We start from the raw sequence: 12194 nt of genomic DNA, 5'->3' as shown, positions 1-12194 counted from the left end.
GAGTGAGCGAGCCGCTACTCACCCCCGCCAGTCTTCCGCGCCTAGCTCGCTCACCTTTCTCCCTCCTCCCCCCGATTCACACCTTTTCCTGACGACGCAATGCCCTACGCGAGTCTACGCAAGCCTTCCGCCAACTCTGAACCTCATCCATTCCACTGCTTGTGCTCCTACTAGACGACTGGCGACTGGCTGCCGCCCTCGCGAGCTGCTGATTCGCTGCCAGCTCCGCGCAAATTTTCCTCGACATCCCTCACCGATTCGCCCTCTCATATTGGTCAGTATCCCTCCAATCGCCGGCCCGCGCCCCTTGACAAATATCTGATGCCGTCGTGCAGGTCTCTGTGTAATCATAGCCCGCACACGACTTGTCGAGAAGCCTCCTCGTGGCGTGAGCGCCCAAGCTGCAGTTCCACCTTGGGCACCCCACCGAATGCTGCCCGCCTCTTGTTCTGCCTGATGCAAGATACGTCTCGATTGATCAGCATTCACTCGTTCAAGTCGCTACTGTTTGGCCGTTGAGCAGCATCTAGGCTACCAACCTAGACCCTCTCTCACTATCACCATGGCGTCATCCGAGGTCGACCAGAAGTTTCTCGGCCGTCTAGCCAAGGCCGTCGAGCGCGACAATCCGCTCCTCTCATCTGTCCTCTTCAAGATTCTCGGCCTCTCGATCAACCTCTCCGGGCAGCTCATCAAGGCCCGGAAGCAGCGCCGTCCAGATGGCACATATCCTCCAGAAGCGACCGATCTCATCTGCCACATCATCTGGCTCTCGCGCGAGGGCCTCGTCCTCCTGCAGCAGTACGTCCTGCCCATGGTCGGCAACTATGTCGAGCTCAAGGTGCTGGCCTACAAGCTGCGCGCCTCCTTCTACCACATATTCGTCCTCTTCCATAACACTCCTCCCATTTCTTCAATCACGGCCGCAAACACCCCCGACACACAGTCCGTCTCTGGCCACCCATCGTCCTCGCGCGTCGATAAAGGGAAGGGCATTGCCCGCGACGACCTCTACGATGCCAGCAAATCTTCTGTCGGCCCACCCCCTGGCTTCGAGCACCCCCCTCCCCCGACAGCCTTCCTCTTGAAGCCAGGAAATTACCTTCCCGAAGCACACCAATATTTCCGTGAGGCGGTCCAGCTCGCAGAGGAACTCCTCTGGGGATCCCATTCTCTGCGGTTATCTGTAAAAACAGAGTACGCGGCCTTCCTATACGAATGTGTTCGTGACCCGGAAGCCAGCCGCAAGCTCGCGAGGGATACTATCGCAGAAGTGTATGAGGCGACAGAAGGGATCGATAATGATATGTTTAATGATGCCTGTGAGCTGGTGACAGTGTTAGGAAAAATGATGAAGAGAGGACTTGGATCGTCGAATAATACGTTAAAGGGTAAGAACAGTCCAGCGGTAGGGGTCCAAGGGACGCCGCCTGGCGTTGGGAGGGAGCCGCCTCCGGGGATGATATAGCGTGGGAGGTGTGACCGGATCTGCTTTTCAGGAAGCTGTGGGTCCCCGTTGACTGCGACATTCCTCCGTTACGACTGAAACCTCCCAAGCGAACGACTCCTGCGTCTCTATCGTTACGCACACCAACACACAAGGGTACCTCGTCGCTCGCGGAGTTTCCACGACGGTCACACGCAGTCCAACCTTCCTATATACCTACCTATCTCGACCATATGGGTGCATCGTTGTGTTTAGCATCTTTCACATACCCCACATACACACAGCACACTCCCGTACTGTCTCATTCGCGATGGAACCTTTCTGGAGTTGGAAGGAGAAAGGTGAAGCGGGTGACTGATCGGTCGGGTTTCACTAATATCTGCATAGTTTTCTATCTGTCTGTTTCTATCTGTCAGTTGTTTGGCGGGCATATCTGGTTCTAGGTTGGTCGGTCGGAGTGTTGGGATCATCTTGCATCTTTCATTATTTGCTTGTTTTAACTTTTTTTTTCGCTTCCCCGAGAGATTTTAGCGGTTGTTGCTTATTTCTTGCTTGTGAGAGAGTTTACTATTGATACCCGGGACGCGCTCAATAAAAGCTGGCGACGGTGTCTTTTTCCTCTTGTTCCTACATATTCTAGATTGTACGTTTCTTAAAAGCTTGTGCTGTGTGTTTCTGAGGAGTAATCATTGCATTTTTTTGGGGACCAGTGCTGGTAGATTTGGCTGGGTGTTGGGTGTTTGCTTGCCCTCTTCGGGGCGTTTGTCTCCCAAGAATGTTGTTGAGCCGCAAATACGACAGTCTTTTGGTAGAGAATTTCCTTGTAACATACGAAAATAGTGGAAATGTCTAATACACATTAAATGGAAACTATTGGCTTCAGGGGTTGCTGTTCTTGACAGTGTACCCGATCACCACTGCTCGACAGTCATCATGGAACAGAGGCAGCGACATCACCTTTATATTACTTAACGCTCATGCCATCCTAGTACACTCAGAAATCAAAAAAAGGCCAAGTAGGTAGGTGAACTCAACGCGCTCGATTTGTGATTGACAAAGGAAATCGGTCTGCTAACGAACGACTCAAGTTTGTTACACGCTCCGCACTAACCAATTTCGATCACGGCCATTCCTCAAGCTAGCCTTCCACTGATCCAACTCTCAACCTCCTCCCTAATTACCGGCTAGTTGATATCAACCCCTTTATCTGCCTTTCATTTTTTTCTTGCTCGCTGGTGAACTTGCCATCGCGCGAACAGGCAGAGCGAACAGAGCAGTAGACTATTGAGGAAGGTTTACTCGTTCTTGGCCTGACCCTCACCCTCCTTCTTATCAGAGCCCTCCTCCTTATCAGGACCCTCCTCCTTATCAGGACCCTCCTCCTTACCAGGACCCTTCTCCTTATCAGAGCCCTCCTCCGCCTTGGGCTCCAAGGATTCACTAAGGGAAATGGAGGGAGGGAGGTCGGTCACGGTGTTGTCCCCGGAGGTGGGGTGGGGGGTAGGAGCGTCATCGGACATGTTAATGGTTGATTTTTGAGAAAGGTGGCTGTGGTTGTGAAGGTTTGTATTGATGTGTGGATGTGGTTGTAGTCGTGTGTGTAGTGTGACTATGGAAGGTAATGTTTGAGCTGGGGGAAAGGGGTTATTTATAATTTTCCTGGTGGTTCCAACAAAGCCAGAGAGCTTTTATGAACCTCACGGATCTTTGTCCCGGATGCCCAGACCGTTATGGCAGTTGCTGTTCGAGGGACCTTTACGTTGGCCTCTTGAAGACACGATGAATCGCATTTGAAAGAGATTCTTGGAACGGAGAGGTGTTGTTGTCATGGTGTTTGTTTGCTGAGAAGGGGGTGATGTGGGTGTTGTCGGGCATACGTTTGACTCGGGAGGAATGGATCTTGATGCTGCGGTTTTTGAGCCGAGGATGTGATTCAAGATGACTATCGAACGTAGATGCATGGAGACAAGAAATTGTGTGAAGGGGGCTTGATTGTGGGCTGGCTGGAGTCAGAAAAAACTGGAAAGCCGTTGACGCACGGTCTTGAAGCAGTCCATAAGGTTGGGATTGCAATGGTTTGTATACAGAGAACGTTGTGTTGGCAGTGGGTAAAGTATCGAAGTTCTTAGAGATATGACGCATCGTTGCCACGTACACAGTGCGCAGGTCTTCGGCCAGCTAATACTGACTGCAGTTTTACCCAACGCAGATTCATCAATGTATGGTAGGTCACGCCCAGTCCCCTTCGAGACAACACTCAAACGTCCACTCCAGTTGAAGCTTCTTAGGGTATCAGTTGTACCCCGAGAGACTTTTTGGCCGTCTGCTGATAGGAATTCTACGGACTCCTGATGCACTTAAAATCAACATCTGCGTCAGTTTTGACCGGATTTCTTGTAGTTTCCTACCATCGAGCCACGAACGTTTCCCCGTTGTATAGGCATAACCCTAACCCTGCCCCCTGAATTTACCCCTGAGTTCAGATAAACAAACAGCGACACAACTCCAACCTGAACACACCACGGCATCACGAGGATTCCTAGTAGCCATATTCACCACAATTCGTCCATGCCATTATCTCCTTCATATCCTTCATCAGCGTCCTCCACAAAAGCAGGAAAATACCCAGCAGAATATCCGTTGACCCTCACATCGCTTGAGCCCAAATTATCGCATTCCCCAAACCGCATCGCTCTGTACCCGCTAAAATTTCTTTCACTCTTCCCTATCACCCCGTTGCCATTCTTTTCCACATCGCGACCGACATCATCTTCTCTACCGCGAACCCTCCTCCCATGTCCAACATCCTCGCTTTCTGATTCCCTGCCTCTTTTTCTCGCCCCATTTTCTCTCTCCTTCCCCTTGGTTTTACTCCCCTTTTTCCTCTCCTTCTTGCCAATAGCCGAATAATCCAGCTTCAGCCCCGCCCACGCCATATGATCGCGCTGCTCGGCATCGAGGCTAGTGTCGAGCTTGGTTGGTGCCGGGAAGGCCTCAGCAAATGTCGTGGTTGTGTGGGGGTGCGCCCGACGGGCTGCGGCGGCTGCGGATTGGAGGTAGGCCTTTGTATAGGAGAAGGTTGATGAGGACCGAGGAGGGAAGTGGGGTTGATGATGATGATAGGGGGATGAGTAGGGGTTGGTTGGAGAGGAATGTTGTGCGTGGGGGTAGTAGCTGTATGGATCGGATGGTATAGCTGAGCGAGGCGGGGGGTAGGGGTGAGAGGAGAAGGGGTAGGAAGGTTGGGGTGAAGATGATGTATGGTTTTGTTTGGCGAAGTTGGAGTCTAAGTGGTGTTAGTGACGAGGACTTGAGGACTGGATATCTGATGGCGTACCCTCGCTGAGACGGGCACAGCTTGAACAATGCCAGTGGCTGCAGATCTCATCGTAGATACCTTGATAGGGGACGATACCGTCACAAACGTGGTGAATCCCTGAGTTTGGTGTCAGACATTTGCAGCACGTCCAGCTGCCCTTCGGAATGGTGTATCTGTGGCTCTTGCTGGCGGTTTGTGTTCGGGAGGTCATGATGAATAGAGATGATGCTGGCTTTGAGTGGATCCTAACTAACAAACAAACAACAGATAATGGCTTTGTTTACTCATAGTTCTCTCGAAGTAAACTTTCGATGACACTCTAAAGCCTTTATACCCCTGACTTGATCCATGAACAGAGCACTGTTTGCTGCCGAATCACTCTCCGTTTGCGGCCTGTGTAACCTCGGCTGTAGATGGAAGCTAACATATATATGTCGCGGATGGCCTGGATTTAAGTGACCACTCACATTGTATGTGAGTAAAATGAGACAACATGTGAAGGAATGATTCAATTACCCCTGAATTGCAAAGGTCATATATGTAAGTGCGAAACATGACTCTCAGAGGCGAGGTTGCAGTTAGCTTTCCACACCTACGTCCACGATTTTGTCTCACTTACAATGGAGCACAATGTTAGACCTGCCTGGAAAGAGTCCAAGAGTCGAAGTCCGGCATTCTTTCTATTTGAAGCGAGGAAGCTCTGTCTTACCCCCACTCAGAGATCCCCCCTAGTCAACGACCAGTTTTACCAACCTCTTCCTTCTTCGAGATTTTGCCTACTTCCCGTCACAAAACACTTGAAGTGAGACACTTCCCGCAGCGGTAACATCCACACTGCGGAAACTCCATTAAATTCCTTCCAGTCCATCACTTGCCTTTGCAGGCCCTTGGGCAACACTTCTACATGTACCCATCTACAAGACAGTTGATGCATATTAGGTCATCACAATGCCTGTCGACCAGCTTATAAATACGCATCCTTGACACTCATTTGTCCATGTATTGAAAAGAGCATGCTCGCAGCAGTCGGAGCATTCGACGACACAGGCTGTATGGCCACAGTTTTGGTGTGCCCTTTCCGCAACACACGTGGTCGGCTGGCTTATGGAATGTTGATGTGTTGCTTAGTGATTGTGTTTTCCAAGAGCATTCAGTTTCAAGTCGTCGCCGTGGGCTTTGGTGATGACATCATATGTGAAATGTCAGGCGCGATGATACAGGTTGAATATCAGAACATTGGGCATATATTAAAAACGTCGGGAAAATTAGAATGATAGAATCTGTCTGATCTTCTTCGACGGCTTTATTCCACAGTTTGCCTTATGTTCGCGCGTCGACCTGGGAGCCGAGGCTAAACTTTCATGGAGTAAGCCATCATTTGCTTTTTTTAGCCTGTAGTGGTCAAAGCAGGAGGAGAAGTCTGCATATCCATGGTGTACTTCATCTGTTTCATCATCGAAAGGATACTTGATTTTTCGAAGGCCCTCAAGGGTAGGACCTACATTTCATTGCAGAAAATGGGGTTTAAGCCTCGAATGGACATTCCGTTCCAGATAATCCCAGTTTTCATAACAGTTTCAGAAACATTGGATTGCCAGGCGCTAAATTCTTCGTGACAACTACCATATTGACTGCATTTGTTGCGAGCGCATTATCTAATTAAGTGTGTCTCCTTGACTCGTAGAGTGGCACTCCTCTGGGTAGATTTGCTATTCACAGACATATCACTTGTTTAGTATCGCGCAAATCATCAACTTTAGCACAATTCTCATCCAATTCCACTCATATTGAAGACACCAATCACTTTTGGCAACTGCCACTCCGTAGCATGACCATAAGATGCAGCCATGTGCAGACTCGCCAACAACAACCACGTGTGCGAACACTAAACCATCTATCTCCGACATATGTAAGGCCGAAAGGTCCATAGCATTGAACCAAGTTGAGGAGGGCTTGCATATTTTGAACTTCAGATGGCTGACAATGAGGTGTACAACGAATTCAGCAGAAGGGGTTTCCTATACAATGGTAATTCGTAGAGTTGTTGCTGCTGTGGCGAATGAGTTCGCCAACGATATGTGGCCAGACCAAGGGCAATTCGAAGCCCTAAAGACTGAGCGGATCGTTTGTTGATAAGATCGCTGTACTTCCGGCAGTATGGTCCTGCTAACACCAAGGCAATGGTTTGTAGGGAAGGTTCATGTAAGAACATGGAGTTGCAGCACGGATATAAAGGGAATACAGGACATCCCGGAGCTTGATAATGTTCAAAACTCGTCCAGAGCTTTTTCCAACCAAGTTGAGCAGCCCAGAGGCACACTAGGCCTGACGCTTGCTTAGAGACTAGCTTTTCATAAAACTGTAAGTTAAGAATGTAATGCAGCACGTTGCAAAACGGTGACTCCTTTTGCATCATTGTCAGTAAGCTGACAAAGAGGTATTGCTCTACATCTCTAACAATATGTCGTGACGTCAAATGCCTTATTTCAGAGTGTTCGAAAAACAGAGCTCGCAAGACATCATTTGAATTGCGCTTTTTTAGCATATGGGTTGGGCAAGCAGGAGAAGGTATTTCAAGTACGCAGAAGTTTAGCTTTAGTTAAGTGAACTTTTGTGACATGGGGTTAGGATGATATGTCCACATCCAATCCACACTTACAATTACTCAAATGCCTAGCATTGGTGTTTGTGTCGCATTGTTTTCTCGAGTCAAAGAGTTAATCCCCAAGAATGTGCAAAAGATATGGTTGTTTCCAAGTAGATGTTGTAGGTGTAATATTGCGATTCACCTTTGAAGGTTACAGTCCTCTTCCAAACCACAAATCGCCCAGAGAAGCAGCAAGCCGGATACCTGTCTTCTGGCTTACTCAACTTTGGCTAGCGACTCGGAAGCCATTCAACGACATTCTTCTTACCAAGCACAATCGGCAGGATATTAACAACTAAACAGGACATAAGCCATTTCCACAACGACAACGGATTGATTGTTAACGAACTCCTCAAACCCTCCTTGTCATGGCTGTTTACGACTGTATACACCATTATAGCCCTAGCTGCGGCTGCGCATATTACGTTCAGAAAATAGCAGAAACTTTAAGACTGTAAGAAGGGTGATCGTGGGGGTGGTGACAGATTAATATTAGGAGTAAAGAGATTGAAATGCAGTCTGATGCCTGCTCCTAGGTGAAATATGCCAGGAGATTTATTCTTCAGTGAAGGAAAATTCATTGTTATTGAAAGTTCTATACAGTTTATTATGGTTCACCAATTACTTGTGCGAGCGCTTTGTTAAGAGAGCCGCTCTGTGTCTCTTTGTTCCTTAACTTTGTGAAAAACGATGGAATCTCTCCATTCTTGCGCTCTGTATGGGTCCGTAAAGTACATCAAATTACACACCCTGCATGCGGAGCTGGGGTTATTTTACGCGCCGTCTTGGCTGATGGAACCGCAGCGCCAGATCCGTGCCCCACCTGCAGCACCGGTACGCTGTGATGCGATCGACGCGTTCGCGAAGTCCTCGCAGCGCAGCAGATGCGGTTGAGTGAGAGTAACGTGCGAGAAACAACGCCAAGGCTCCGATTGTATGAGACACTGGCGATTTAAGCAGCCAATTGCATGATCTCTGATGGGAGGGTCATAGATGGGACGCGCGACGATGACCAGCTGATCCAAGTAGCTAAACCGCCGAGTTCCAAGTTCGATCTATCTCCCAACGAGAATCCATCACTTGTCGCTAGTCTGTTCTAAGTACGAAGTCGAGACTACCTACCTACGCCAATGCAAAAACATTCATCACCATGGTCACTGTCACGGACCCTTTGACAGCGCGCCTAGAGGCCGCCATCAAGGCCTGGTCTGACTTCTTTTCCGACGCCGAACACGAACGCCTCGATCCTGCTATCTTTGCCGACCAGTCGCAAACCCTCTTTGCTAACCACCCGCTGGCTCCCGTGCCGCTAGCTGACCTGTTACTGCGCCCGACACCATCGAACCGCGAGTGTGTCGACCAGCGCACGCTGCAATACCTCCAAGTTCTCCAGAAACAGGGGCGTATCACCACCGCAGCTGTCTTGCGCGCGCTGTATAAGTACTCGACTGCGCATACCCGCGCTCAGACACCAGATGGCAAGCCCAAACATGGGGCTGGAGATAGCAGCACTAATGACGCAGATGTCGGTGGCAGTTCGAAAGCCGATCTAACGAGCCGCATGGTGCGCTGGCGTAATTCATATATGGTAGAAGAGGATGTTCTATGGCGTCTTGCGCGGGCCGTAAACCATGGGACTGGGATCAAGACAAGCCATGACGTGACGGAGGTGGCCAAGGTGCTTGCTCGTTGGACGGCCCTGTTCGCCGAGGTCTCGGCGGCCATCTCGAGGGATGCTTTCAACTCGATGAATGGGCTGCAAGTGAAGGACGAGTCCGAGGATGCCAGAAACGCATTTGTATTGTTCTACTTTGCTTTCTGCGAGAATCAGCTGGTGAATGAGACGCTGAGCCAGCCGGTATGCAAGGGTAAGAAAAAAAATAATAATTGTGTTATTTTTGCATCAAGAGGACTAATGAGATGCCAGACATCTGCAGGAAGCTTTTGGACAGCTTAGACGCCTTTTTGCCTACACTTATGCATCTAACAGCCGATATCACTGGTCGGTTGGAGCATTTTCGTTCTGAGGTCCTTGCACGGTATGCGCCTCAAGAGAAGAAGAGTATGGATATGCCATCATTTATGAATGATCTCAGCATGAGCCTAGAAAGCTTTCAGGTTCCTGAGCTCCCCGTCGTCAACACTCGGGCAGGTCTATACATTTACCTCGGTGCTGCGGTAGGGATCCTTCTGAGAGCAGTATCAGTCGCTGTCGGTTCATTACTGATGTGTTGCAGCTCGTCGGTCGGCCCATGATCGATGATGAGGCCTTGTTTAGTTATCTTCACAACAGATATCAGGGCGACCTTCAAGCAATGGCCGTCCATCTTATCCTGGCATCATTTGACCTTTTGGCCAACGCCGTTTTCCGCAATGAGGGAGCGAAAACGGGACATCTACTCAAATCGTTTCTGATTAACAAAGTTCCCCTCATTTTGGTTCAGCTGGTTGCCTATGCTGCGACCACCATGTATCCATTCAACGCCGAGATGTGCATCACGGAAGCTCTGAATCAGGTGGACATCAACATGTTCCCAACGTTATCGGGCATGTTTGATATGCCAAACAACAACTCATTCAATGATTCAGTCCGTCAGGACTTTTGCTTTGCCTGCCAGCTCCATGGCCTGCTCTCACAGGCAGCAATTGAGACGCTGCTGGGTGATATAACTTATCAATCACTGCCACCTGAAGGCCGCTATGTGAAGGAACAGCTGGTCCAGGCCTGCCTTCAAGAGCCAGATCGGACTCTGAAGCTCATCGGGGAACTGGATAATATGAATGGAAATGTTGGTGCTGCTGCGCAGGCCATCGTCGAGGTAGGCTTGATCTCCAGGACGCTGTGTAAACAGGCACTGATTTTCTTAGGTTATCGGTACTCTTTGCCGTAACAAAGAGACTATGACCCTGAAACAGATCTGCCGAGACCTGGCTAGCAAGCCATTATCCTTGGACGTCCTGCTCCTGTTCGATAAGCCGCACAAAATCCTCCATCCTCTGTGCGAGCTGCTCGACAACTGGGCCGGATACGAAGAAGATCATGGCGAGTATCAGCCAGTCTATGAAGAGTTTGGATCTGTGCTTCTGCTGCTGCTCGCCTTCGTCTACCGATACAACCTCAGCACAGCCGACCTGGGAATTCGCTCGTCGGGGTCGTTTGTTGCAAAGTTGTTGAACGGCGTTGACCGCTGTCAGCCATTGGAGCAGCTTAGTGAACAAGAGAAGTCGCATCTGGGTGGTTGGATCCATGGGCTGTTTGATACCGAAGCAGGCGGTCTTGGTGATGAGTTGATGTCGTCGTGTCCACCGCAGGACTTCTATCTCCTTGCGCCGACGCTCTTCCACCAGATCGTTAATGCCCTGAGCGCTGGGTACTTAACTGATGAGATGCTTAAGGGCGGTCTCGAATACCTGGTGGATGTCCTGCTCCTACCAGCTTTGGTGCCGGCTCTTCTCTACCTGTCGAACCTGCTCTGGGCCGACAACCAGCCCATTCAGAACGCCGTTATCAAGATCCTTCAGCCTATCTTGAAACCGACGTCCATCTCTAATGAAGCATCCACTATGCTCTCCTCGGTGCTCAACATCGTCGCCAAGCCTCTCGAACATGCCCTCAAATCCTACCAACGCCAGGACCCCGAGTGCCAAAAGATCGAGCCCCTGCTCCTCGCTATTGCGGATAACCTTGCTGTCTCCCGACGCACTGGCGGCGCTGACCACACCGAGCTTGAGTCCTGGTGCAGCGCGCAGATTACGAACCCAGCAACTGGTGCTCTCATCCATGGTGGTTTGGCGGCTGCCGTCCGCACGACCATCCAGCAACTCGTGCAGTGGGCCCAAAACCCTACGCTTAACTCAATGAACGGCATGCCTGCTCCGTACACACATCGCCAGACACTTGCCGCGCAGCAAATACTCGGCCCACACCGCTTGCTAGGTATCATCCTTGACGAGCTGAAATCCAGTCCCGAGCCCGGCATCGCTTACGACGTCGTCACAACAATGATCTGCGCTCCGGATGTGCGCAATAGCACGATCTCCTCACCCTCTACCCAGTCCAATAACTCCTCCGACCACAACGATCAAGCCCAAAACCACCAATCCCAAGATGCCAAACACAAACACCCCCACCGCTTGACTCTCCGCGATGCCCTCCGTCTCGAAGCCCACGACTTCCGCGCACACCTCCGGGCCGACCCGGTTCTTGCCGAGACCGTTGTCCGCCTCTACCGCCGCGTTGAGGCACAGCTTACCCCACTAGCTTTGCCCCTCCCTCCTGCTGCTGCTGCGGCACCTGCTGTGGGCGTTAATGTCGGTGTTGATGCGGCAACTGCTGCGGCGGCTGCGGCTGCTGCCGCGATGATGCCGGATGCGCTGGGATTGGGGGTCGTTGGAGGTGTTGAGTTGGGTGGTATGGAGGGGGCTATTGCGGCAGCTGTTGCGGCAGCGAATGGGTCTGGTACTGGCGGTGCTGGAGGAGATGGGACTCAGGGAGGTGCTGGGGACGCAGGGATGGGGTTGGACGGACAGCAGCAGGGTCAGGGGGGAAGTTCAGCTGGGGATATGGGGCTTGGTGGGGGGACAGCCGATGATATCTTTTCAGGCTTGTCGGGGCCGGATGACTTTGGGGCGGATTTCGGCAGTTGGAGTATGGATTTGTCGTAGGCGAGAAGTTGCTGGGCTGGTAGAATGGGGGTATAGGAGCCGGTAAGGTTTGGAGTTTGGTCGTTGCGTTATTGGTTTTGTCATACTGAGGCTCATTTTTACTTTGCGGATCAAGG

The 12194-nt window shown here is 50.7% G+C and overlaps 4 protein-coding genes across 4 annotated transcripts; 2 read left to right on the top strand and 2 right to left on the bottom strand.

Moving 5' to 3' along the window:
- Positions 1–562: 562 nt before the first annotated feature.
- CTHT_0065930 (uncharacterized protein) lies at positions 563–1468 on the top strand (the record flags this gene model as incomplete). The annotated part of the gene is made up of 1 exon (XM_006696829.1): positions 563–1468. One exon carries the CDS (start codon positions 563–565, stop codon positions 1466–1468), a length of 906 nt encoding a protein of 301 aa, XP_006696892.1.
- A 1274-nt stretch (positions 1469–2742) lies between these two features.
- Positions 2743–2967, bottom strand: CTHT_0065920 (uncharacterized protein; the record flags this gene model as incomplete). The annotated part of the gene is made up of 1 exon (XM_006696828.1): positions 2743–2967. One exon carries the CDS (start codon positions 2965–2967, stop codon positions 2743–2745), a length of 225 nt encoding a protein of 74 aa, XP_006696891.1.
- A 1032-nt stretch (positions 2968–3999) lies between these two features.
- On the bottom strand, positions 4000–4977 carry CTHT_0065910 (uncharacterized protein; the record flags this gene model as incomplete). The annotated part of the gene is made up of 2 exons (XM_006696827.1): positions 4000–4733; positions 4785–4977. The coding sequence occupies 2 exons, from the start codon at positions 4975–4977 to the stop codon at positions 4000–4002; spliced, it is 927 nt and encodes a 308-aa protein (XP_006696890.1).
- Positions 4978–8563: 3586 nt separating this feature from the next.
- Positions 8564–12078, top strand: CTHT_0065900 (uncharacterized protein; the record flags this gene model as incomplete). Its single annotated transcript, XM_006696826.1, has 4 exons — positions 8564–9281; positions 9341–9591; positions 9651–10232; positions 10330–12078. The coding sequence occupies 4 exons, from the start codon at positions 8564–8566 to the stop codon at positions 12076–12078; spliced, it is 3300 nt and encodes a 1099-aa protein (XP_006696889.1).
- Between the last annotated feature and the right edge of the window lie 116 nt (positions 12079–12194).

The sequence above is a fragment of the Thermochaetoides thermophila genome (assembly GCF_000221225.1).
Source record: "Thermochaetoides thermophila DSM 1495 unplaced genomic scaffold scf7180000011822, whole genome shotgun sequence".
NCBI classification, from domain to species: Eukaryota; Fungi; Ascomycota; class Sordariomycetes; order Sordariales; family Chaetomiaceae; genus Thermochaetoides; species Thermochaetoides thermophila.
Note: the sequence above shows the minus strand (reverse complement) of the source record. Positions and strands in the feature narration are given on the sequence as shown.